Source organism: Mastomys coucha, unplaced genomic scaffold (genome assembly GCF_008632895.1).
Source record: "Mastomys coucha isolate ucsf_1 unplaced genomic scaffold, UCSF_Mcou_1 pScaffold23, whole genome shotgun sequence".
NCBI classification, from domain to species: domain Eukaryota; kingdom Metazoa; phylum Chordata; class Mammalia; order Rodentia; family Muridae; genus Mastomys; species Mastomys coucha.
The window spans coordinates 37,142,763-37,169,956 of record NW_022196906.1 but is presented as its reverse complement, the minus strand read 5'-3'; the positions used below and the strand labels follow the sequence as shown (position 1 = coordinate 37,169,956).

Below are 27,194 nucleotides of genomic sequence, written 5' to 3'. Positions count from 1 at the left end.
AAAAAAAAAAAAAAAAAAAAAGTCCCACAGAGCTTGGAGAGATCTCTTGGTGGAGAAATGCTTACTTTGCAAGCAAGAGGACCCAAATTCCATCCCCTGAGCCCAAGTTAAAATAGCTGGGTGGGGTGGCCTGCACCTGCACTGGCCGGCCAGCCTATCCTACTGGGTGTGTTCCAGAGCAAAAATAGATTCCTGTTTCTAGAAAGAAAGGGGCTAGTACTTGATGAATGACACTTGAGGTTGCTCTGTGCTCCCCCACCCTACCCCTCTTCACCCCCGTCCCCACCCAGGAACACATAAGCTCAAAGATGGTGTATACTTAGTATGGAGCACAGTTTTCCATACTAGTGGAGCACGCACTACTAATGGATGAAGAGATGAACAATAGCTAAGACAATGTTTGCCAACCTCTCCCCTCCTCCCATTCCACCCCAATCCCAGTCTTTAGAACCCTTAAGCTTTGCTTCCAACTGTGAACCCCCCCGCCCCCCCCAGATCCTGTTCTTCTCACTGCTTCCTTCCCTGAAAACTCTACACCCCTGCCCCCACACACCCCAGCCCAGAATTCTAGGTAGTTAGCTCTTGGACATCGTCAGATATAAACTTCTATGGCTTCTAGAATACTGAAGCTCAGACGAAAACAAGGAGATTCCATGTGGGGAATAAATGCACCAGGCCCTAAAGTGCTCAGAGGACCAGACCCTGCGCTCCCAAGGCCATGCAAATGTATGCAAATAGAGATGCGGAAATCACTTGCCTACTGGGTTCTACAGACTTGGTGCGGGCATTTTTCTGGGATGGTGGCCTGTGAGCCCACCTGTAGATCAGACACTGAGCACAGGGAAAGAGCCCAGCAAGGAAAGGATAGATTGTGTGGAATGAAGGGGCAGGCTGAGAATGTCCTGGATAAGACTCCCAGGATCACTTGTACCTCCAAAAGCCCTTACCGGGAATCTCTTTCCAAGACCAGAAGAAACGAAAAGAAAGTCCCTTCCTTCTTGCCAGGAGGGGCAGGTGGGTATGACTGGGCCAGGCAGTTTGCCCAGCCCTGGAGACTCACTTAGGCCATCCCTGCTCCTCTACTTGGCACTTAAACCTTCTGATGTCTGCTGTGCCCAACATTGTTTCAGGACCTGAAGGCAACAGAACAAAACATCCAGTCGTAAAAGAAAGGGGGCAGAGGGAGGTGAGCTAAGAAGAGCCCACATAACCGTCCACACAGGCAGCAAAGGTTCTAATCGTGTCCAGCACCTTGCATGCAGCCCCCAGTGTGAAGGGGAAAATAGAGAGGACAACATCTCCACTTCCCCAGTACCAGATCAGTTCCAGCTTCAAAAAAGGGTGGGGGGGCGGCACATTTAAATGGTTCAGTAGAGAAAACAGAGTAGTGCTGTGAACACACAGAGGAGATTCTGTTCTTGGTGTTTATGGGCTGTGCTGCATGGCAAGTTAAACGCCCTATGCCTCAGTGTTCCCATTTGTGAAATAGACACCACTATTTACAGGGTTTATTTAATGTGCACTAAATTCCGGAGAATGTAGGCTATATAAGGGGACCCTATTTCAAAAGCAGAACAGACTGGGAATACAGCTCGGAGCTGCTTAACATGTGTAAACGTCTTGATTTTGAACTTACAGCACTTCAGTAATAATAACAACAATAATAACATTAAAGACACCCTTAAAGTTTTTCAACACCATCCGCAGTCCAGAGTGGAAACACAGTAAACTTGGGGTATTATGAATGGACATCTCAGGAGAAAAGTACGCTTTTATTTTTTAAAGGCAGGAAAGCCAAAGGCCATCCTCAGAAATGACTTGGGCTCAGGGTGATGGGTATCCTATCTGGAAAAGAGTTGGAAAATGAGGCAGGCTCTGCCCTCTGGCCTGCACATGGCTTTCAGAGCTGGCTAGATATGTCTCCCCTGAGGCACAGAGTTACTCACTGGCCCCTGAAGAGTTAGGAGATGGAACTCCAGGGGCTCCATCACTGACAAACTGCAGAGTTTGGGTAAGTCACCCCAGTCCCTCGAAAGTGAACTTCATCACAACTGCCGACATTGGAAAATACTCTCCATAACCTTCTCTCTTCTAACTTGGAACCAGAGGTGATGGGTGGTGGGAACCGGCAGGAAAGGGGCAGCCCTGTCTCTTTGGAAGAGTCAGAAGCTACTGCAATTGACAAGGGCAATCCACAGAGAACCAGCCTGGTAAGCTTAGCCCTCGTAGATAGCAGTTATTAACACAGGCCCCGTAGACAGATGCTTAAAATGGGGTCAGAGAGGTGAACAGCCTGACCCAAGCCACAGGAGTGGTAAACGGTTGGAAGGCAAGACCATCCGCAGCACCCCCTTGTCTTCTCCAAACACTCGCAGGTTCTGCTCAGCACTGCTTACTTTTCTGGAGCCCAACCGAGCAGAAGCCTGGGGTTCCCCAAAAGGGCAAGCTGCCCCAGGATTATGAACGGATGAGGGCTTGATGGGGAAGGACTGCCAGGCGGGGTCTCGACAGACAGGTGTTCCTCAGGGTCGGGACCCGCCCCGGCAGCACCTTGACACCCCTCTCTCGGCCCCCAGTTCCACGTATGCAAATCCCTGTTTTGCATGGGCCCTGGGCCAAGCGCGGGGGACCTGCCAGGGGGCGTGGCTGAGGCCCCCGCCCCGTGCCGCGTGCTCACCTGGGGAGTGAGCTAAGCCTGTCCGCGGAGTGTTGCCCGGGCCGGAGCAGCGGAGTGCGCGACCGAGGTGGCTGCCGCTTCTGTAGTGGTTGCAGCTGCTGCGGCAGAGGGAGGGAGGAGGGAGACCCTGGCTTCCCCGGGGGCCAGGCTGGGGCAGCAGCGAGGGACCTGGGGGGGCGCTGGCTTTGGCCCCGCCTGGGGCAGGATGGTGAATCTGGAGCCAATGCACACAGGTAAGGGGAAGAAGGAGTGAGCTCCGACAGGTGTCACTGTGCGTGGGAAGGGACCAAGGACAAGGACACCATTGCACCACGCTAGGGGGTTGGGGATGGGGGTTAACTGCTCCGCGGCCAGGAGAGGGCGATGCGGATAGCGGGTCCTTCCGGGCCGGCGTGGATAGGTAGGTGTTGGGAGAGGGGTTAAAAGGAGCAACTTTGGAATATGGAGAACAATGAGAGGGGCATGAAGTTCCTGAAGCCCCAGATCTGGAGAGTTAGACAGTGCGTGGGACTTGGGTGTGCTGTAGCGCTGGAGTCCCAGGAGGTTGCAGGAGATGGGTGGTTCACTCACTCAGCTAGGGTGTGGACTTGGGAGTGCATACGTGTATCCACATGCTGTGTGTTTGGTGTCCGGGCACCTGTGTGAAATGCAGGCAAAGTGGGCATGGGGGGTGCCTAGGGGAAGTGGGTAGGGTGGAGCAAATCCAAAGGCGCACCTGGGACAGATGCCATGCCACGGGATCGTTCATTGATTAGGACTTGTGCAAGCATGTGTTTGTGTGTATGTGTGTCATGAGTGTCTGCCTGCCCCCTGTGTGTGTTGGGAGAATTGGTGGAGTAAGCTCCAAAGAACCTGATGAGTCTTGGACCACATGTGTTTCGGATGTGTTGGAGGTGTGTCCACTCATTATCCATTGGTCATCTGTGTTATGGGCTCAGCGTATAATAGGTCTGTATGCCAGAGGGGATGGCAACAGGCGCATCTAAGTCCAATATTCCACGACCTCCTTTCCCAAGGAACCCAGGAGATGGAATGGCCTGGAGTCAGTTTCCCCTGTAGCATACAAATTAGAGGTGGGTGTGAAGAGAGACTCAGCCCTGTCATCCACTCTGATCCTCTGTGCGCTGCTGGTCTAAGGATGCTACTAAGCTAAAGGGTTGGCTTGGTGATGGGTTGAGGTGGGGAAGGGTTGATCTTCTCAGTCGCTCCCTGAGGTGTTGGGCAAGTAACAGAATCAGAATGAAAAAGGCTGTACCTAATTTGACCACCCAAAGCCTAGTACCTTAGCCCTCGCACACAGTGCAGGACTTGAGGATTGCTGTAGAGATTGTATGGATTGCTCTAGAAGAGTAGGGAGGGAGGAAAGGAGGAAGAGAAGAAAAAGGAGGGGGTGAGGAAAGAAAACAGATCTTCTGACCCACCCCTAAAAAGCAGAACAGGCTAGATCTTCCTGTCTCCCATCACTCCTGGAAGCAGGCGTTAGTTGGAGTCCAGGAGGCCCAGGAGGCTTGGTTTCACTAATGCTGTTTTCCAGCAGGGCTGAGTGCAAGGGTTCCTGGTGGAGAGATGTTGGCAGTCAGTGACTGGTGCCCGAGGATTTGCCAGGAAGGACTAGGTGAGGCTGAGGGAACCATCCAACTGGGTGTTGGATGTCTGAGGAGAATCTTCAGATCCAAAGCAATACTGTGGCACTGGAAGAACCTGATACAGGTCCTCTGGGCAAGTATTTCATCCCCCATTTCCTATCAGGAAAGCCAGGCTTCAAATGGAACTCTGTCCAAAAGTAGCTCAATAGAAAGTGGAGAGTTCTCTAGAACCAAAATCAGGGACTTCCTGGGGGGTTTTCCACCTCCCTGTCTACTGGAGGCTTCTCCCTAAGAAAGTGGGAGGAGGTGGAACAGCTGGATCCTAGCATGGTAGTAGCCCAGGAACTGGGAAGGTCTGGTAGAGAGCAAGAGTTAGGAGAGAAGCTGGAAGTGAAGCCCAGGCTCCTCCTCCCATGCAAGCCCCTAGTTGATGCTTCTCAGAGGTCTGTTCTGCTCCTCTGCTCTACAGAGCTCTGGATGGAGTGTGCTGAACCCAAAGGGGGTGGTTCGTCGGGATGGGGGGTTGTCTGCCTTTGTGTACTTTGCCTGATTTCCCTCTCCAATTGTCTTGAAGGCCTTCCTGCAACATTCTTTAACTAGCTCCCCTCAGCCCAAGGGTTATTGATCTTCCTCCATGTCAGGCAGTGCTGTGTGCTCACCATTCAGTGGCTCATCCAAAGGCTCTCCAGGCTTGGAGCTTTCTGTGCTGTCCTTGCTTTCTCAGGTCAAGGTCTTCATTGTTATTTGAGACAGAGTCTTACTTTATAGCTTAGGCTTATTTCAAACTCAAATTAATCCTCCTGTCTCAGTTTCTCCAATTCTTACATTACAAGCATAAGCTACTGTAGGCTTTTAAGGTCTTTGTAGGGCCTTTCGGAGTGGGCCTGCTGTGTATGGAGGGAGGGACACCCTTCTTTATTTTAGAAACCTTGTGTGTTTTAGTTCCTCCTTAGCCATCCTATTTTCTGCTGCTCTATTTCCCCTGGAATTCCCAACACCATGTCCTTAGGGATGCCTCCAAGTTGGTTTCCATGTGATGGGAGTCTATAAACCTGGACATAGACTTGCTCCTGGGTCCCCATTCAGAGGGCACCATAGCTGTGTGGTCCTTGGAGTCAGCTCTATGTTCTTGCTTTGACGGCCTGGGTACAATCTCTGATTCAGGTTTGCCACAGCCTATATACTCCATGTTTTCAAAGAACATCTTTCACTGTGGAGCCTGGAGATCTGAGCAAGTGGTGAGGGAGTTCTCAGACAGAGAGGGACTTCCTGTCCTCAGTCAGGCCTAAAGGGACAGATAGGAGCCAGTCAGTTAGGAAGGGAGAAGAGAGAACAGTGGTACAAAGTCAGCCAGAGGGTAGCAGTGTCTGGCTGTGGGAGTCTTTCTATGTGTCTCACTGTCAGCTCAGGGAGGGGACAGACACCCCGGACCTGTGCCATCTTGGTGTTCAGTTCAGGAATGCATTTAGCCCAAAAAGCCTGTCAGAGGGAGGGAGAAGAAGAGCTGGCTGGCTCAGAAGTGGCACTGGACGGTCCCAGGAAGTCCTTTCTGTAGAGGGACCCACAAAAAGTGAGTATTTGAGTAAAGAACCTAGATACTGGTCTAGCTAGTCCCTTTCTAGACCAGGAACAGGGACAACAGGAGAGAGGGGTGAAGCTCCTGTTTGCCCAGAACAGCATGAACTCAGGAGAGCACTCAGCCTGCTTGCTGCCTGCACTGAGCATGGCCCTGAGGTGCCTGTGTTTCCAGGTATCTAAGCGCTTCTGACTAGGCCACAGGAAGACCAGGACAACTTCACACTATGATGGTGCTAGGAGAGGAAGGTTGAGGTCTACATGAAGTATCTGGGTGCTTATACTGAGCACCTGAGCCTCCTCAGGGAAGGGAGTGTGGCAGAGAGCCGACTCAGACAGACTGAGATAAGAACACAGCCGAGCTGGCCCCACCCCACACCTCTCTCCCTCACCCCCGGCAGTGCTGTCCGACGGGTGAAGGGTTACTGCCAGCGTCTCAGGGAGTTTCGGTGTTGGCCCATTTTTAGGCTGAGACCCAAGGGTTCGTCCCACCCATCAGCATCAGCCTCCTACCCAACAAGAACAGGTTCTTAGAGCATGAGAGCAAGCTGGGGACTGAAAGAGGTTCCCAGGCTATCTCACCCTACCCCTCACAAAACTCCACTCCCTGCCTGAAGAGTTGGGCTGTCACCCATGAGGGGCCTTGGATGTCTTTAGAACTAACTTTCAGACATGATTAAAACTAAGCTTTAAATTTAGTTAAAGGACAAGCGAGAAGCTTTCTTAACGTGAAGTGATAGAAAGAACAATGTTAAAGGAAAGTTGGGGTGACGGGCAACAAAATAAAGCTCAGCTCAAAAAGCTACCTGTTTAGATCAGTCCTCATGGTGTAGGCATGTAGTCCCAGATACTCCTAGGAGGCTAAAACAAGAAGATCACAAGTTCAAATCCTGCATGAGCTAGAGTGTGTTTAAGGCTAGCCTGGACAACTTGTTGAGACCTTGCCTCAAATAAGGAGAGGCCTGGGATATGTCTCGGTGGTAGTAGAAATAAGACCATAATGCTATTGTCAGAAACACACACACACACACACACACACACACACACACACACACACACACAGAGTTATCTGTCTAAATGCAGGGTTTGAAATAAGTTGAACTGGAAACTCTGATGGACAATGTGGCCTCACAGTCCCCCAAGCTTTTCTTGTTCCCATGAGCAGTTCTCCTCTGTAGACAGAATCAGGAGCATTCTAATGGCTTCCTTGGTGAGTTACAGAGGTGCAAGACTGAAAGCCACAGCTGTCCTTGGGAATTAGGAAAAGCTAAGGAGAAGACATGACCGGGATGTAAGAGGGAACTGAGACTTACGTCTAAGGCATTTGGTAGGTACATACTTTATTTCACCTTGTCCATGCTTCTGGGACTGTGTTCATCACCCCCAGTCTGAGTGAGGAAATTCACATTGTCCTTTGTACCTTGGATCCCCTGGCTTTTACCTTCCAGTTTTTCTGCTGTCAAAACTCATGCTCTGAAGTCCTGAGCTCTGCCTCTGCTAAGCCCGGTTCAAAACCAGCAGAGGGAGAGGATTTCCCTCCAGTGTCTGCCCAGCAGGTTCTGACTTGGAGCTTTTTCTCTGCACTCAAGTGTGGAATACGGATGGATGTTGGGCATTTCCCAGATCCAAGCTGGGACAAAGAGAGGAGCCCAGTGTGCCAGCAGTAGCAATTGAACAATAGCAGAGGCCCCTGCTAGTCCTGTATATGCATGCATATATGGTTTGCAGGTCTAACTGTATGGATAATTAGCAAGTGCAGAAGGAAGGGCTTGGGCTTGGTTCAAGGAAGGTCTCCCAAAAGCAGAGCAGCAGTGGGGGTGTCCCTGAGACTTCCACAGCTATGGAGTCCAGCATGGTGGTCTAAGAAGGCCCTACAGAGCTCTTACTATATATCTGGATGTCCTCGAAAACCAGAGACTCCTAGGGTGGCCTTATTTCTTCCCCTACTTCTGGCGCATTTGCTGGTGTCTGCATTTCTGCTTTGCCTGGCACCACGGTCACTTCATTCCAGAGCTGTAAATATATTTAAGAGCTACACACATTAGTGCCTTACCAAAAAGAAAGGGGCGGCGCTTTCTCTCTTTTCCTAGGGCAGAGGTCCACCCTTTCCCCTCATCCTGATCATCTCCAGACCTCAGATGTCTACTCTGCCAACTGCCTGATTACCTGATGCAAATTAAGGCTGCCTCCTTGGCTGGGATTGGCTGAGGAGCCTCATATGCAAATTAACTTACCAAGACTTTATCTAGTTTGAAAGAGTTAAAGTGCTGCCCTAGAGAAAAGGGTGGAGTGGGGTTTGGGGGGGGTGTTCGACACAATTTGAATAACATATTCTCTGTCTTGAACATCGGGATCTGGATGGTTCAATGAGGAGAGGAGCTTGGAGAGAGTGAGCTCAGACTTGCCTCTTTCCTTCCCTCAGCTGACTAGGGAGGAGGGTTAGAGCCTCTGAGGTGGTCGAAGCTTGCTGTTGAGGGCGAATGTTTAATTTGTTGCAATGGAGCAGAGTGGAGAGGCCAGAGCAGCAGCACTTGGGGGCTGACATGGGACCCTGCGCAGGCCTGCTTTCTCAGCCAAGCATTCATTTCTCACTGAGCCATTTGGAGGAATTAGGGAGAAGAGAAGGAGCCCTAAAGGGTGGGATCTCTGAGAAGGGTGGCAAGGAGGTAGGGATTGATTGCCCAGACACCGCATTGACCTCTGAGAAACAGACAGACAGCAGCTTTGGGAACAGACAGGTAAGAAGAGCAAATGCAAACTTTGGTTAAAGTACGCTTGCCTGCCTCCTAGAGTAGTTGTGTTAAATAACATGGGGAGCGGAAGAATGCTGTTTGATTTGCATTTATCATTATTTTATTATTTTTTGGAGAAAAAGTCTTCTTCTCTAAGTTCAAGGCTGGCCTCAAGTTATGGTCTTCCTGATCTAGCTTCCTGAGTGCTGAGTTTATAGGGATGTCCCACCATACCTGGGTTTCTAGGAAGCTTTTTTTTTTTTTAAAGTTTTGTGAGACAGGGTTTCTCTGTGTATCTCTAGCTGTCTTGGAACTTACTCTGTAGAACAGATTGGCCTTGAACTCAAGAGATCCTCTTGCCTCTGCCTCCTGAGTGCTGGGATTAAAGGCATGTGCCACCTCCGCCCGGCTACACCTGGATTTCTATGAAACTTTAAGAAGACACATTCCCTGAATTCCAAAGAAATTAAGGGTGGGAGGTGGGCAGGGACCCCCACCATGCTTCTACTCGGTATCCTTTTGACTTAGCAGTAGGAGGATGACTATGAATCATGCAGAAGGTGAAAGGCCCTGCAGTAGCTGTGGAAATTGGGGGAAAGGCTAGGCTAGGAAGCTAGCCCAGAAGGAGGGGGTCTGTGCCTCCGAGCTTATGAATATTCTAATGGCTATGTGTTTGGGAATCAGGAATTTGAAAGTCTGATGGTTGTTGTAATTACACATTCATCTTTGCTGTTTAGCTAAAGCCACGTATGTCACGGAGAGAAAAATGGTGACCTGTTATTAAAGCCAGGCGTGTTTTCCTTGCAGAGATCAAGATGAGTGGGGATGTTGCAGATTCCACAGATGCCCGCAGCACTTTCAGTCAAGTGGAGTCAGGTAAGGTGTTCTCTTCTGGGCCTGAGCGGTTAGGGGAAACTGTCCAGCAACGTGGTGGTGTCTCTTCTTGCTCAGTATTTCAGATCCAAAAGCTGGATCGTGGGTTCTGAGTGACTTCTCTAGAGATAGCAGGGCATGACTCTGGAGCCTTGCAATAAGAAGTATTGACCTTGATAGAACAAACGTCTGTGAACCAGGTCAGGAAGGAGCCAGATCCTTAGGAACAAAGGATAAAAGTTAGGGAGCTCAGTCACTCTGGCGGTGCTGGACATCACCTAGGGCTTTGCACATGCTAGACCAGTGTTCTTCCACTGTATCCTGTGACATGTGTTTGTGTGTGTGTGTGTGTGTGAGAGAGAGAGGGGGGGGGGAACTAAACCTAAAGCTTTGCCATGTGATAGGCAGATGCTCTAACAATGAGCCATACTTGAAGTCTATAATTTTGAGGCAAGGTTTCCTAAATTGCCCAGGCTGGTCTTAAACTCCCCATGTAACTCAGGCTGGCCTCAAACTTGAGATATCCCCACCTTAGCCTCCTGGGAAGCTGCTATAAGCATATGTTTCATTAAAAAAAAAAAAAGACTTTATTTTCTGCTTTACTGTTATTGTGTGTGTATGTGTGTGCATGGATGCACGTGTGACGTGTGTGTGAATGGAGGTCAGAGGACAACTTTTCAGTTTCTTTTGTCTTTCTGTGGGATCTGGGGATGGAACTTGGGTCCCACAGCTTCCCTGGCACCACTGGCTCTACTCCCACCCCATCTCATTAGGCTGTGAGTCTCGTCTTGAAGCTCCACTCTAACACAGAAGCAACAAGCTGTATTGTCAGCTCCTGAGAGGATCTGTCTTTGGTAGATGAGGACCAGGTTCTGTGTTTGTTTGTTTGTTTGTTTGTTTGTTTGAGACTGGGTTTCTCTGTGTAGCCTTGGATGCCCTGGAACTCACTCTGTAGACCAGGCTGGCCTCGAACTCAGATCCGTCTGCCTCTGCTTTGGAGTTAAAGACATGTGTCTTCATGCCCTGCTCCATCCAAGGTTCTTAACAGTGTTTCTTAAGGAACTCGGCAAACAGACCTGTGTGTTAATGTTGGCATTCTGATGGAGTGTAGATAGCTGGTATTGTGAATGGGTAGCTCAGAGAAGAAGGGATTGGTGTCTAAGACACAGGGCTTTATCTTGGGTAGAAAAGAATGGAGACAGGAAAGAACTGAGCTGTTTTCTATCTTCCTTCTTGTTTCCACCATAGCCAGGGCCTTGCTTTGAAAATGGAGTGTAATTAAAAAGAATTTGAAGAGCGATAACTAGAAAGATAATTTTAGTAGCCCTCCCAACAAGGCCCCAACTAGTGGCTCATTTGGGTCATTCCAGACAGACGTGAGATGAGGAAGAGAGGCGATGGCCTCTCAAACTAAAAGCTTTTTTGACGGTTCTGAAAATTTCTAGTTCTTAAAGCTAAAAGAGAGGCATGCCAGTTCAGGGGGGACTGTGTCGAGGGGCTTGTCTTCAGGAACCACGTGCTATGGGTTTTTCTGTTCTCCAGTTTAACATCAAAGCAGGGTCTACTTGTTTGGGTAGCAGTGCATGTAGAGCTATAGTCTATGGTCTCCTTTGTATGGAACAGTGTGGACTAGGTGCACCCATTTTTCAGGGTGTTGTTCACTCAACCATACTGGTGATTGAACTTAGGTACTTGTGCATGGTAACCAAAGACTCTACCACTGAACCTTTTTTTTTTTTACTGCATCCATTCATTCCTTCATTTCTTTTGACACAGTTTCTTGCTGAGTTGTCCTTAAACTTGTTCTGTAGCCCAGGTTGGCCACCAACTTGCAATCCCCTTGTTTCAGCCTCAGTTGAGACCACAGGCCTGTGACTTCAGTCAGTTTGCTAGTGGTATGTGTTACTAAGGTTGGTGGAGAAGGGTAGTGGTTCATTCCCTTCAATCTCAAGAAGCTGAGATGAGCTCAGACGAAAGGTGCCGGAGGCTGTACCTGTGCTGCTGACCTTCCTGGAATAGAGCTGTGACTCTAGAGAAACTGTCCCTTTCCTGGCGACAACTCTGCTTCTCCAGACCCCATGGGCCAGGACACAGCTGAGCAGTGGCCACATGGAAACGACCATCCTCATTGCTGCAACCAGGGCTTTGCTATAAGTTATCCTGACCGGGGCTGGAGAGATGACTCAGTGGTTAAGAGCACTGTCTGCTTTTCCAAAGGTCCTGAGTTCAAATCCCAGCAACCACATGGTGGCTCACAACCATCTATAATGAGATCTCATGTTCACTTCTGATGTGTCTGAAGATAGCTATAGTGTATTCATATACATAAAAAATAAATAAATCTTTTTTTAAAAAACATTATCCTGACCCAGTTGGGGATTGGTGTGAGGAGACAGAATGAGCCACCCTGAACCCCCCCAAGAATGAGCCAAGGAAGGTGGAGTTTCAATGGTAGGCGAAGACTAGGAAGTCCAATGTGTTGTGTGTTGCCTCGGCAAATTCTAACCTCCTATAGAAGACTGTACAAGCTGTGTTACTAAGAGGATTAAGGGTGAGAGAATCCAGGGATGAACTAGGACTGTCAGAATCCATCCTGACATGCTGCCAACCTCTTTGGGAGGTAGACCTTTGAAGGGCATGGTTTCAAGTCAAACAGACCTGGGCCAAAAGCTGGCACACAAGCCAGGCAGGATGCTGCCCTCCTGTGAGCAACACAAGGATTGACAACAGTTGGAGAGTTCAAGCCCAGTCCTGGCTAGAAGGAGTTCTGGGCCAGCCTGGGCTACACACTGAGTCCCTTCCTCTCTCTCCACATTGTCAAGAAAAAAACCCTACAAACAGGGACCTGATTTATTTGTTTATCCTTTTCACAAAGTGACAGGAGAAAATGGGGATAGGTTGACAATGAGCTGAGCTGTGTGAAGGCCAGCACCTCTGTCCTGTTGGTTTGGTTTTGTTTATTTGTTTGAGACAAGGTCTCACAAAGTAGCTCTGGCTGTTCTGTAACTTGATGTGTAGACCAGGCTGACCTTGAACTAACAGAGACCCCTCTGCCTCTGTCTACTGAGGTTGGGATCAAAGGTGTGCACCACCACACCTAGCTACTATCACTCAAAGTGCCTGGTGTCTGTGGAGCTCAGAAGAAGGTGTCAGATGCCCTGGAGCTGGAGTTACCCAGAAGGTTGTAATCTATGATGTGGATGTTGGGAATCAAATCACATTCTTCTGTAAGAGCAAGGGTTTTTAAACGCCGTGCCTTCTCTCCAGCCCATCACTGCTGTGATTCTGGGATTCTGGATAGTACTGCACAGGGCTACAGGTACCTGGGTGCTCTCCTTCTCCTTCATCTGAGCAAGCGGGTCAGCCCCAGAAGTTGGTTTTGCTCTGCTTACCAATCAAGAAAAGATAGTGTGTGTGTCCTAGAGGTAGACCCCTGGGAGACAGTGCTGTCTTTGACCTCTGAAGTTTTCCTGTCTTCCCCTTCAGGGTTCTGCACAGTAATAGGATTAGTGTTTAGGTGATCCTAAATTAAGGGCAAGAGAAGAAAAGAAGTCGATAATTAAAGTAAACAAACTTCCTGGAAAGTGTTCTGATTTTTTTTTTTAAACCAAGGAAAGCTTATTACCAGTTACAATGGTTACCAACTTAGTTTAATGGTTTCCTTTGAATTTTTAAAAGACACATTCACCTCCTCAGCAGGGCACGAGTTAATGGGTGGTTTGTGTCTGAGTTTTAAAGGGAGCTATAAGCATGACCCAGAAAACCTCTGTGTACTGGAAAGCATCACAGAATTGTGTGAACCCCCTACGGCATTAGGGCTGGGAGCTGGGAAAGGGGAGTCATCCTGGTCCACTCTGAGTTGGCAGGGAAATCCTAAGAGAGCTTTCTCAGACTTGCAGGGCAATTCACACCTTCCCGATCCCCACCCCAAGCCCAGAACAAAATGCTCCGGAGCTCAGATTCTCTTTTTTGCTCGCAACCAAGAAAGACTCTGGAAACCCTGCCTGCATGTCTCCTCAAACCCCTTTTCCCATTGCAGGCACGGAAGCCTACCTCCTCCTGTGGCAGCTATTGACTTTTTGGGAATTCCTCTTACCTCCTACCAGTTGCCACATTCCTTCACGCAGGGTTTATTTGCAGTACTGGGGATTGAACCTAGAGTCTCAGGCATCCTAAGCAAGGACTCTGTGCCTGAACTATACCCCCAGCTGTGTGTGTATGTGCAAATTCATGGCACGAGGAGCCAGAGGACGGGTCTTTCCTCAGTCACCCTGTTTCCACACAGGGTCTCTCATTGTTTTGCTTAGTGGGGCTAGACTAGTGCTGTAGCAAGCAAGCCCCTAGGATCCTTCAGTCTCCACCTCTCCTCCAGTTCTGGGATTACAAGAGCATAACACAGTGTTTATAGCAGAGGTTCCAGGGGTTGAATTCAGGTACGTATGCTTTTGTAGCAAGTACTGTACCAAACCATCTGTCTGTCCATGCGTCTGTCTGTCCGTCCGTCCGTCCGTCTGTCTGTCTGTCCATCTGTTTTGGGGGCAACCAGGCTGGCCTGAAACTCATAGAGCTCAGCTGGCCTGTGCTTCAATAAGCCTTTTTGCTTCAGCCTCTCATTTTCTCTTCTCCCTCTCTTTTTTAAAATGATTTATTTTATTATGTATATGAGTACATTGTCGCAGTCTTCATGCACTCCAGAAGAAGGCATCCATCGATCCCATTACAGATGGTTCAAGCCATCATGTCGATGCTGGGAATTGAACTCAGGACCTCTGGAAGAGCAGTGGTGCTCTTAACCACTGAGCCATCTCTCCTTTTTTCTTCTCAGCCAAGCAGTTGGGTAAAAATATAACTTTATCCATGCATTAAAAGCCCCCAGGCAGTGCCCAACACCAAAGCAGCTGACCTGGGGGCGGGGGGAGTTAGGCTTTGCTGATCACTTGTAGCCTCAAACACTAGAGGAAAGACAAAAATCAATGTTTCAGGAGGAAGAAAGGGAGGGAGGGAGGAAGGAAGGAAAAACCCACTGGAGCACATCCCCCTCCTGTCCTCCAGCCCCATGTAAAAGCTTTATGGACATCATCTCATTTAACATGTACAGTAAGCAGAGATGTGATTAATTAGCTCCATTCTCTCCATGGAGAACATTGTAGCTGAGAGTAAAAATGGAACTTGTTTAGAAGCAGGGACTTGAACTCATACTGTGTGAAGTCATCAGGTTCTCGTCCTGGCTCTGCCATGAATGATCTGGACATTTGGTCACCATTCCAACATAGACCTTTAGTTTCTTCTTTACAAAGGAAGGTTTTGTCATCTGGGAAGGCTAACTTGTAAGGTCTGCTTTCTGTACGCTCTCCCATCTGTTTGAATATCTCTTAAGTGCTTGTGGGTTTTCTAGGGAGTTGAGTGCCAGCTCACAGCTCCCTTCCTCCTAAGTCAGCACTGCTTCTTTCAGTGGCTCCCATCCTACTCTGGCCTCGCTGGCCCTCCCATGACAATGTCTAGGACTTCCACTTTGCTGCCTGTGCTGGGCTCTGGAGTTTCTGTCTCCATGAAACTTTCCTCCAAGGAGAGTGTGCACTTCTGTGTGCATTTGCATGTGTCTACACACGGCTGGGAGGGCATATAGTTCAGAGGCAGAGCCCTTGCTGTGGATAACACTGAGAACTGGGGTCTGTTAGCAAGCTGTGAGCACATTCTGGAACATAGGCACTGAGAATGGGTGCCATTATCCTACTTTACAGATGGGGAAAATTGAGGCTGGCGATGAGAGTGTTAGCTAAGGTTCCTGAGGTCCCTTACTCAGAACACCACAAGCTGCAGGGTGGACTTTTCTAGTCCACCATAGATGTTAGTGGAAAGACTGAGGGCTGCCCATTATGGAAAACCAGAGAGAGGATATAAGAGAGTGATGTCATCACAGCATATGCCTAAATCATGAAGGGTGGTCTTGTAAGACTAGAAAGAAAATTGATCCAGTCTAAGACTGTCTGGGGCCAGAGTGCTTGCTAGGTGTCTTAATCAGGGTTTTTATTACTGTGATAAAACACTGACCAAAGGGAAAGTTGGGAAGGAAAGGTTTTATTTGGCTTATACTTCCACATCACTGTTCATCATTGAAGGATGTCAGGGCAGGAACTCAAACTGGTCAGGAACCTGGAGGCAGGAGCTGGTGGGGAGGCCAAGGAAGGACGATGCTTACTGGCTTGCTCATATGGCTTGCTCAACCTGCTTTCTTATAGAACGCAGGACCACCAGCCCAGGGATGGCACCACCTATAATGGGCTTGGCCCTTCCCCATCAATCACTAATTAAGAAAATGCCCTACAGCTGGATCTTACAGAGGCATTTCCTCTTTGAGGTTCCCTCCTTTCAGGTAACTCTAGCTTGTTTCAAGTTGACATAAGACCAGCCAACACAGTGGGGATTAGAAGGAAAGAGCAGGGTCAGCTGCTCCTGCTGGTGAGCAAGCAGTGGAGGGTCTAGCCTGGGTAAGAACGCTCTCCCCCTTCTCCTTTGGGAACCAGTATTCATCTCACTGGAGGGGAGGGAGGGTAACTTTGTCATTCATTCCTCTAAGTTGAGACATCCTTGTCTTATCTCTGAGACTGAATGACTAACATCTGTCTGCAGTGTAGAACCACCCAGGAGACTCAGTCGTCTGGGGGACTGAAGAACTTCCAACAGGGCTTTAAATATGATGGGCATGTCTGTCCAGGGGAAGACCAGTGAAACATAGACAAACCAGAGGTCTCCTTAGGCTTTTGCAGAAGAGTATTGATGACCCAGGACTATCTCCCTCTCTTGGGTAAGGGTCTGCTCCTTCCTTGGACTCCACCCTCAAGTTACCTGGGAACTAAGCTTCAGTTGCAACCAGGAAGTGAGGTCCGAGGAGAGGATGAGAAGGCTGTGAGAGAGGAGGATAGCTTTCAGTTCAGATGTTAATAAAGTGGTCTTTCAAAGGTTGGAAGGACAGGAGAGAAACCCAGAGATACTTGAAGGTCAGATGAGACTCTTTGATGGTGTATAAAGAGGCTCCTCTTGACACCTGTTCTAACTAGACTCATGTGTGAGCGAGTGCGTGAACACACACACACACATACACCCTAGGCATTTATGACTAAATGAGAGTGGGTGTGAACGCATCTTGAAAAGGACACACCACTGAGAAAAGACCATCCATCATTGGAAGGTAATTAGGAAACGTGCTGTAATGGAGAGGCATGGGGAAAGTGCCTGGGACTTCAGTTTCCTTGTGATGGTGGCAGCAGAGAATGGGGAAGGAGGGAGCTACAAAAACAAATCGAGGAGAAGGAGAGCTGGTCTCTAGGTCTGAGCCTCAGTCTGTCCCAGCTCTGTCCCTCACCTCTGAGGATGTGCCACTACCACCCATAGTTACTATAAAACCAGGATAGATTCTGGTAGTAGGATTCTGACTTCTTATCTGTGCCTTTGTAAACATTCAAAACCATCCTCAGAAAATGAGAGCCTTGTTAATGAGAGTACCATTCTCCTTTGTTTTTCATCCTTAAGAAGCCAAACCCACCTTAATCCCAGCACTCAAGAGGCAGGAGGATCTCTGTGAGTTCGAAGTCAGCCTGGTCTACAAAGTGAGTTCCAGGACAGCCAGGGCTACATAGAGAAACCTTGTCTTAAAAAAAAAACCAACAGAGAGAAAGAGAGAGAGAGAGAGAGAGAGAGAGAGAGAGAGAGAGAGAGAGAGAGAGAGAGAGAGAAGCCAAACCTATACTTATACTTTGTCTTGGATACCTCACTGCCTGGAATGCCTTATATCCCTCACCTACATCCCTTGGCTAACTTCAGAGTGGTTTCCATCTCCTGTTATTTCTGGTTTCTGTGACAGGGAAATTAGAAGGTAACAACTCACCACCCAGCTTGCAACTGTGGCTGTATGTGTTGACAGTCTCAGGGAGTGGCCTACAGTGCCTGGAACTGCCTATCAGTCTCCAGCCCTTGGAAGACTATAGCAAATAGAATAGCCATGGTGGTAGTTCACACCTATGCCCCAGTGACTTCCAGCTATAGCAGGGCTTGTCTGTGGGTTCACAGCCCACCCTGCAGCATAGCCAAGGCTTGGACAAGCCATGAGTACCTGCTGGCCCTCTCTATACCACTGTCACTTCCTTGTGGAAGTGTACTTAAGGAAATGACTTCCATTCTTTCCAGCCTAACGGGGCAGATTGAGGGGGACAGAGGAAGGCATGTGTGAGCTGTCTTTACCACCTGACTTCCCTTCCTTGTCTCCGAGTACATTCCTGTTTCCCAAACAATCCCAGATGGAGGAACCATTTGTTTTTCCAGTCTGTCCCAGATCGGTATCTAATCCTGCTATGTGTGATGGCACTGAATACTGAGGTCTGACCTAAGACCACTTTCAGCAACATCTAAACAGCTCTGCACCCCAGTCAACAGGAAGACCCTTAGCGTTCTACAGGCGTCTCTAAGGTCTTACTCCTGCAGTTTGTACCTGATCAGAGACCTTAATAGAAGTCTGCAGACCACCCTTGGCCACACTTGGAGGTGCCCTGTATAGAAACACTTTGTGTTTTGTCTTTGATTTCCTGGAGCAGTGGGTATACTGGAACTTGGGCACTGTCTTCTTATGGCCTTGATAAAGAGATAGTGGAGGGTGGAGTGATGAGGCTTGGGTAGGAGACAGGCCCCAATATATATTCACGAAATGCATGGCACCTTGCCTCCAGCACACAGGCAGATTGGGTGCTGAGCAGTGTTAGGACCCTTAGGCCATTGCAGCATCCTGAGCCTTCATCCTTGACCAAAACCATCCTCCTCAAGAAACAAATGAAAATGAGGCCTGGAGGTGGAAGCCGAGTTTCAGGCCAACACCTGCTAAGGAGTCCCTCTTCTAAGCCATTTGTTGTGGGAAGGGGCATTGCAGAGGGCAGGAACAGAAAGGGATAAGGAGGTCCAGGGTCTCTCCCAGTCTCTTCCCCAACAGGCTCTGGAATGAGGGCATGGGGACAGATTGAGAGCTGAGTGTCTGTAAAGAAGAACTCCATGGAATCATCTGGTTTCCCCTGTGAGAAATGTACAGGGCAGAGCAGGGCAGGGCTATGACCAAGATCCTCTAAGGTGGCCAGAGCTCAGCCACCAGCAGTTCAGCATGCCCTCCCAAGTTCTCCAAGGACCTGTGAGCTCACTAGTGGGGAGAGGGTGGTATAGTCATGGCTAAGGGCAAGGAGAGAAGGTCTTTGTGCCAAGACAGGCGCCTGGGAAACAGAGCTGTGGGCATCTCCCAAAAAGCACCAGTGAAACACCGTTGTTGAGTCAAACAATAATAGGTGCTCATTTGCATCATATTTTACATACAGGTTCCATGCAGGTCCTTCATCTCCTTCCACTGTAACACTGGAGCCCCACATATCCCCTCTCTCCATTTGGGGCTTTTCACTGTGTCCCCTAGAATCTAGAACCTCCCCACACCCAATACACACACTCAACCACCTACTCCATCCTTGGCTTATCCCAGAACAGTGGTTGGCCTTGCCTGGGTGTGCCTGGCCTAGGCTTGCTCTAGAGCAGGTGGCCTGGCAGGTCTGACCCGGCAGGTGACCTCAGGTACTGGATGCCCCACCTGTCAATGTCAGTTCCAATAAGGTCCCAGAAGCGGAGCTTGTCCACTCCCCACCCTTGTTCAAGCTGTGAAGAGAACAGGAAAAGTCAAACCTGGGTGCCCAGAAGGGGTACAGAGAGAAGAGGAAACTGTGTGGTTGCTATGACGATGGGGTCCTGATCATCATTTGCATAGGGTGATGATTTCCATACTGCCGGGTGAATTTCCATATTCCTGCCTCAAAGCCTGTTGGGATGGGGAGGTGGGGAGAGAAGATAGAGGTCATTTGAAATTCAAATGAGGCTGATTAAGGTTTTCATGAGGAGGGAAGCGTGGACAAAAGGGGTTAAGCTGGCTGGCAAATGTTGGCTCAAGGGCTCAAAGTTATCAAAGGGAGGTGTCCCCAATGTTAGCTAACTTCCTGGCAGCCTGTCTCTTCAGACCCTGGGGACCTGCCTGTGGAAGATGGACCTGTCTCTCCCCTCCTGCGCCCTCTTAGCAGCCTGATGATATTTGAGCTCAGGGGCCAGGACCACTGAATTGTAGCTCTAGGTTCTGACCTTCCTTCCTCTGATGGCTTCAGGACTGGTCCTGTCTGAGTTTTTATTGTTGGGGAAACAGTCTCTGTAGTTTGTTTGCCCAAGGAGATGAGAGGATGGCTGAAGTCTGAACTCGTCTTTCCTATTACCCCACCTAAGCAGGCAATGCCCCTCTTCGAGGCTGCGTTTGTGCCTCAGGTGAATGGTGAAATTGAAGTCTCTCTAGCCATGGTCTGCCCCGGTGCACACGCCCTCGTTTTTAGGCTCTTGAGTGATGTGAATGGCTTGGGAAGGGCTATGCTGTTGCCCCAGCCTACTCTGACCTCAGGGTCATTAGTTAAAGGGTTACTACTCATTGCTCATTATTTAAAGGCTTTCTGCTCATTTTTCTCATCTATAAAATGAGGTTAATAATAGTATCTGCCTTGTAGAGCTTCTGTGAGGATCAAAGTTTGTTTGTAAAACACCCAGAACAATGCCTGCCAGTTAATAATGTCATTTGCTAATATTCATCCCTGGAGGACAAAGTGTCCATGCGCTGGATACAGTGGCCTAATAGCCCATCTGTCTCCTGGTCAGGCTGGTCTGTAGTCCAGGACTCCAGAGCTAGAACCATGCTCCAGTGAAGGTTAAATTGACACAGGTACACACACACACACACACACACACACTCAAGCACGCACATACACACTTACCCCACCTGTGATGACTGTGTTCGCCCTCGCTTGTGTGTCTCCATCTCTCAGGAAGCAAGACAAAAGGAGGGATCTGAGGAAAGGGTCCTCTCCCAGTGCTAAGAGACGGGAGAGAGTCAACAAGACTAAATACTATTTAAAAATCTAGAAAATTGAAGGCTTCTCTATTTTACTTACTTGAGTTACTTCAGCCACTCCAAATAAAGTTTCAGATGGCAGTAATATGGTAGCATTTGGACAGCCAGCCACTTAACTCTCTAGAACTTAGTGCTCTTACCTCTAAATTGCAAGCCTGGAGTTTAGAGTGTGTCTCAGAGCTTGCTAAGTATCCAAGGCTCGCCTTGAACTCTTGATCCTCTTACCTCTCCCTCCAAAGTGCTGGGAATACAGGATTGTGCAGCCCAGCAGTTTCAGGTTTGACTTCAGGAACACAGAGGACAGACATTAGGCCTCTAGGGTCCCTCTATGGTATAATGGTGACGATGATGATAATAACTGTAAGTAGAATAGAGCTCTTATTTCATAGAGCATATTTAACTGCAGATTGTTATCTTTTTTCAGGGCCAGGTCACTCTGAGTGTAGATTTTGAGGAGAAACCTTACATTGCTGGGGTCCTTCTTCCCTATATCAGTGAACTGAGAGCCGGGCCTTTTCTCAACCCAGCGTGCTCCTTTACCTTGACCCTTGACCATCTTGCCCAGTTGGACTCCCTCTATTAATGATTTCTGTGTAAGTGTTTCACCAAGAGGAGATGCAGAGACAATGCATGGGAGTTCTAGAAAGCTCCATCCATAGCTCAGATGGAGAAGGAATGGGAATTATGTTTTCCAAGGTATCAGAAGACTATGGTGAAGTGGAGTTTATCAAAGAGTAACACGAGAAATTGCACTGGGAGGCGGGGGTGAGGGGGTGGGAGTGATGAGCTTCCTCCAGCGGAGTTGAGGCAGAAAAGATCCTTTGTGCCCATGACATCGCCTCAGGCTCCTGACCTCCGTGAGCAGCCACTGCCCAGTAGACTTCAGGTTTGTCTTTTGATTTTTGAGATAGGGTCTTACAAAGTCCAGGCTGGCCTTGAACTCTCTGTGTAGTCAAGGCTGGCCTTGAACATCTGATCCTCTGGATGGGATGCCTGTCCAGCGGGCTTCAGGCTTGACCTTCTGAACACTCGCACTGTGAAAGCACATCAGATAGCTCAATACGCCATGTCCATGGAAGTCTGTGAATTCTACTCTGCATGTCCTTGGACTAGAAAAATGGGTGTGAGATTCTGGAGGGAACATGAGAGGTCATCTAGTCCCTATGGTAATGAAAGGCTCCTTTTAGAAGTGTGTGCTCTGACCATCAGTGCCCTGTTACATGGTATTGACTTTTAGGGAAACAGATAGGATGCAACAATTCATTAGTGAGGTCTTCCCTGGGCACAGTGTGTGTGGCTATGGGCATGTGGACAACATTTCATCACCATCTATGCCCTGACTGGACCAGGGATACTCAGCTAGTGGGAAATGAGCCTCCTAACTCCTAAAACAGTGTTCTCACAAGTTTATCTCAGGCCTCCTGGGTCCAGCTTATCAAGCAGCTTCAGAAGTTGTCCTTAGGTTCCTTCTAGGCACTTCTTCCTGAAAAAGGTGGCAGGAATGTGGCTAGAAACATTTGTTCTTAATTCTCACTTTCCCCCCTCCCCCCTACCCCCTGTGTGTGTGTGTGTGTGTGTGTGTGTGTGTGTGTGTGTGTGTGTGCATGTCAGTGCAGGGGCTCTCAGAGGCTGAAGGTTGGAAGGCTGTCAGATCATTGTCCCTAGAACTGTAGTCACAGGTGGTTGTGAGCTACCTGATGTGGACCTGAGAATTGAACTCCAGTCTTCTAGAGGATTGAGAAGTGGTCTTGAAGTGCCCTTAAGTATTGAGCCATCTCTTTTTTGTTTGTTTGTTTGTTTTTTGTTTTTTCAAGATGGGGTTTCTCTGTATAGCCCTGGCTGTCCTGGAACTCACTCTGTAGACCAGGCTGGCCTCGAACTCAGAAATCTGCCTGCCTCTGCCCCCGAAGTGCTGGATTAAAGGCATGTGCCACTACCACCCAGTTGAGCCATCTCTTTAGCCTCTAGGAGCTTTTCATGTTCATATCAAAGGGAGACTGAAGGCTAGGATGATCAACATTTGCAGTAAATCCAGTGTAAGGCAGTCTTGAAGATAACCTTACAGGCCACTCATGTGTTCTCAGGACAGAACCTTGAAAAGTGGACCAACGGGGTCACTTTCATAGCTTCAGAAGTACCAGCAAGCCGGGCAGGTACACAGAGAAATCCTGTCTCGAACAACAACAACAACCACAAAAACAAACAAAAAAAGAAATACCAGCAAGTTGCCAAATTGTCCTAAAAGTGTCTCAGGAAGTCCTACTGGATTATACTGGGGAGTAGAGCTGCTGAGAATCATTTAGAATGGGAGAGGCCCAGCCTCATTGCTGTGTGTTCCTTGTATTGTTTACCAGGTAGAAGTGAAAAATCCTGCTGGAACAGTTCTTGGTTTGGGCTTCCACCTCCCTCACTCAGAGAATTGTTCCCCAGGCAAAATCACATCCCATTGCTGCCAAAGCCATGCAAAGCAGGAGGCCCATCAGTCTGGGTGTCAGCGCTCTTGGTTCAGGGGTGGGAGAGCAGGCCTTCTTCTGGGCCCAGCTCCTGGTGTTGGGGAGGCCTGGCCAGGCATTGGAGCTCATCAGGTGCTAAGGGGATAAGAGCTGGAGGCAGGAACTTCCCTAGGGCTCCAACCTCCTCAATTCTGACCCTTTGGTTTCTTCTCATCGGTTGGGTGTTATGACCACCCTGGCCTAAGAGGAGTCTACCTAGAATCTTGGGATTCCATATGCCTTTGGCCCTGTTTTGATCACTTACAGTCTATATAGGCTAGAATGCTGGCATCTTACTCAACTCCAGTGCCTTCACCTGTAGCCTCTGCCCTCTTACTCTTTTGAGAGCTTCTTGGTAGAGATGAGGTCTTGGGTAGCAGGTAGGACCATGGTGATGCTAGAGTTGGGTATGGGTAGCTAAGCTGAGCCTTGGATGAATACGTGGGCATTCCGTAAGTTTGGGCTGTTGACAATGGAACTGTGCTAGTGCGGGAAGCCATACCACGTTAGTGTTGGAAGACCTAGAGCTTTGGTGTTCCTTTGGGGATCATTCTCAACACACACCAACACGTTAAAACCCATCTGTCAGTGCAGTGACCCATCAGTTAACCCAGCAGACTTTTGTTGGGAGAACAGACTGTCTCCTGAGCAGCCCCGGCTGTAAATCAACCTATGATCAGCACGCTGTCATGTCTACGTGTATCTGGAGACTTCAAAGTTGGAGGAATGCTTCAGGGATGCCTGAGACTCGGCTTCTCCATCTGGCAAGTGAAATGGATAATCAACGTCATCTTCCCTAAAACTGAAAATCTACCTGGGTAATCCCCTGAGATCCTGGCAGGCCCGAGAGCCAAGGTTCCAAGGAGTTTGCCTCACCCCCTGCTTTCTCTCCAAGGAGACCTTCTGGCCCAGGGATTCATAAAGACCCCTGAAAGCTAAAAGAAGCTTGCAGAGATCCCAGAAAGTGGCTCTTTCAGTTTAACATAGATGTCACCCACTTATCGTTAAGGTCACAGATCAGGAGATTCCTAACAAGCTTTAGAACCCCTCTCTGCCCTGCCCCTCTCTTTCTTCCCTGGAGGCAAGCAAGCCTTACTGCATCTGAAGAGGCACAGGGAGGACCAGGCAGAAGGGAGACAGGGCCTCACTATCTTTTAATGAACTTTGTCCTGGCACTTTAGAGATGGAGAGAATTTTTGAGATCATTTGATAAATCAGCAGTGTCTGCTTGAGTGCTCCCAGGACCACAGCAACTGCAGGATGGATCCCCTGGTGTTCCTAGAGCCTCCTCCCTCCCCTCTTCCTCCTCTCTTTGAATGGGGTCCAGCTAAGCTTGCTTCACTTCCACACCAGACTTTGGGAAGGGTAGAAAAAGACAGCCAATTTCACCTTTTACTGTGTAGAAGATGCTGCAGCAACTTTCATATTTCCCCTCATCGATCCTGTTTCAACTTTTACTTTAAAAAATTTGAGTCATGTGGACAAGAAAAAATAGATTAAGAATGATCTCATCTCTGTCTTTGTCTGTCTCTGGTGTGTGCGTGAATGTGTGTGTGTGTATGTGTGTGTGTGTGTGTGTGTGTGTGTGTGTGTGTGTGTGTTTGAAATAGTCTCATGTAGCCCAAGCTGGTATTAGAGTTGCTACATAACTGAGGATGACCTTAAATTCCTGATCCTCATGTTTTCACCTCTGGAGTGCTGGCCCTTACCACCATACTCGGGTCATCCGTATTTTATTATTATTATTTTAATTTTAAAATTTATTTTTACTTTGACTTTCTAAAAACTCACCATTTTTATGTTTTTTACATTATGTCTATTTATTTGGGAGTGGGATGCCCACCTTGCCGCTTGTGGAGGTCAAAGGTTAACTTGCTGGAGTCGGTTCTCTCCTTCTACCTGGGGATTGAACTTAGATCACCAGGCTTATAAATGATGCACAGAGCCGCATCCAGTCTTTTATGTGGTTCTGGGGATTGAACTCAGGTTGTCAGGTTGTGTGGCATATGACTTGGCCCACAGAGTCATCTCCCTAACCCTTCCTTATTCCTCCTCTGGCTGTCCTTTCTTATTCCTCCTTGGAATTTGCTTTAGTCCATACTGACCTTGAACTCAGAGGTCTGCCTGCCTCTGCCTCCTGAGTGCTGGGATTAAAGACATATACCACTGCACCTGGTTTCCTGAGCCCATTTTTACAAACTAAAAGTAGTGGTCATAGTGAAACAGAGCCCAAAGGGTTAACCAATGAGGTATATTTCAGCTTAACCCTTAGCCTAAACAACAGTTTTGTTGTTGTTGTTTTTGTTTTGTTTTGTTTTTAACCACGTAAAGCCCCTAATTGTCCAAAATGGAGACAGTGGCTCATCACACAGCTTTGAGCAAGGCCTGGTGACACACACCTGTAATACCAGCATTTGGGGCCAGAGGCAAGAAGGTTGCCACAAATTTGAGGCCAGCCTGATCTACATACTTTGTACTTTCTATACTTGAGGTTTGAGTCTGTGTTCTACAGATACTGGTATTAGACCTACTGATCTGATTACCAGAGATGTCTTGTCTGTAAGCAGGTATACTTTCTAAAAGTTCCTTGATTAGAGTATGATTACAACCCATACCCCAGATGGACACATCAAGAAAATTTTCAGCCAAAATATCTGAAGAGAGAAAACTGGGCCTGACTCTCTGTGGGAGGGGACCAGCCCAGCATTCTGTTACACTTGCTTCAGCCACTTGTTTCTGCCTTGTTTGATTTAGCTGTATTTACCTTTGTAAAATTTTCTTTATTGTATACTCTTTCAACAACACAAAAAATAGAGGCTAATGCAATCAGCCTCCCCCCCCCCCCAACTAATAATCATCCCTCACTCTGAGCTGCAGCCAAATTTCTGCCTTTCTGCTGGGACATTTTCTTGTAAATTATAGTCATCAGAACTCTCAGTTCTATGTGTGGGTGTGTGCATCTCTAAAACATAAAGACATTTCCCTTTTTAATCACAATTATCATTATCATACTTAACAAAACTAATCTCCAGGTTTCATTCTCAGGGCAGTTCTGATGGTCAAGTGTCTTAAAAGATGCCACTTAGTTTTTTTAATTGCCAGGTGTATCAGCTGTGATTATCGCTCTTCTTGGTTCCAGTTTGACACTGGCGATTAGCATTGTTGACAAAAGCCTTTATCAGGATCTGCATTGTCACAGCAACTGTAAAAGTGGGGTGCATCTGTGCAATTCCACTGCTTTTGCTGACTGTCCACTATGAATACAAAAGCAGACTCCCAATTTGTTTATTAAAAACAATTTCCTAATTAAAACAAACCCTTGGTTAACTAATTTTAAAAATAATTGACTTATTGATTGTGGGGGTTGGGGAAGGGAAACCCACATCCCACATCAAGTTTCTGGAGTAGTTTCTCACTTTCCATCTTGTCTTGTTGAGGCAGAGTCTCTTGTTTCTGTCTCTGCACTTCTGTCCTTGCTGGCTCCCAAGTTTCCCACCAATTCTCCTGTCTCCACCTCTCATCTCTCTGGGGACACTGGGATAGCAGATGCTTGCCAACACCATATCAGGCTTCTTAGGTTTAGGGGATCACTCAAGTTGTCAAGCTTATAGGCAAGCACTTTTACTCACTGAACCATTTCCCCAGCCTGAGAGGGTGAGAGAGAGAGAGAGAGAGAGTCATAACAGAGAGAGAGAGAGAGAGAGAGTCATAACATTAGACCATTTGTATGTAGTTCAGTCTCCCTATGTTGGAGTTATGTCATTAACGTTTTAAACTGTGGAAATGCATGCACTGTCTCCCATCTATTTGCCATGTTTGTTTTGGCTTTCTATTAGAGCTACCAAAGCGTTTCCTAACACCAGTGCTGTCGCCTACTTTTTTGCATTGCCTTCCGTTTGAATCACTTCCAGAGTCAATCAACATCTATCCTGTTTATTTACTTGCCTAAGCTGTTTATTAAAGTCTAATGGCCGCTTCCGTTTTATCTGACACAGGGCTCGGTGGATCTATTGGGTCAAGAATTTAATTTCATTGCATAGAAATTCAAACTCTTGTCCTTACATTTTCTAAGGCCATGTGACTTTGGGAAGGGGTTTTCTCTTTTGATATTAGACTTCTGTGTAGACTCTAAAAGGGAATGTACCTGGCTGCATGTCCTTGTCCTGTTTTTCTGCAAGAGACAGAAGAGGGAGCTGGGACTTAGAAATGGTGAGTGTGTGTGCACATGCACGCTCATGTACTTGCTCAGGTAGCTGCAGGTGTGCTGTCTGGAGAGACTACGTCTGGATAGGCTAG

The 27,194-nt window shown here is 48.1% G+C and overlaps 1 protein-coding gene across 2 annotated transcripts in view; it reads left to right on the top strand.

Annotated features, from left to right (window-relative positions):
• Positions 1 to 2,696: 2,696 nt before the first annotated feature.
• Pou2f3 (POU class 2 homeobox 3) overlaps positions 2,697 to 27,194 on the top strand; it is an 85,023-nt gene continuing 60,525 nt past the window's right edge. Inside the window, exons 1-3 of one of the 2 annotated variants that reach the window (XM_031344615.1) lie at positions 4,229 to 4,292; positions 8,550 to 8,576; positions 9,378 to 9,446. In XM_031344615.1, the coding sequence (XP_031200475.1) occupies positions 4,244 to 4,292; positions 8,550 to 8,576; positions 9,378 to 9,446 (145 nt within the window). In that variant the 5' untranslated portion in view covers positions 4,229 to 4,243. Of the gene's footprint in view, positions 2,911 to 4,228; positions 4,293 to 8,549; positions 8,577 to 9,377; positions 9,447 to 27,194 lie in introns of those variants that run through there. The other variant, XM_031344616.1, reaches the window with a different exon arrangement.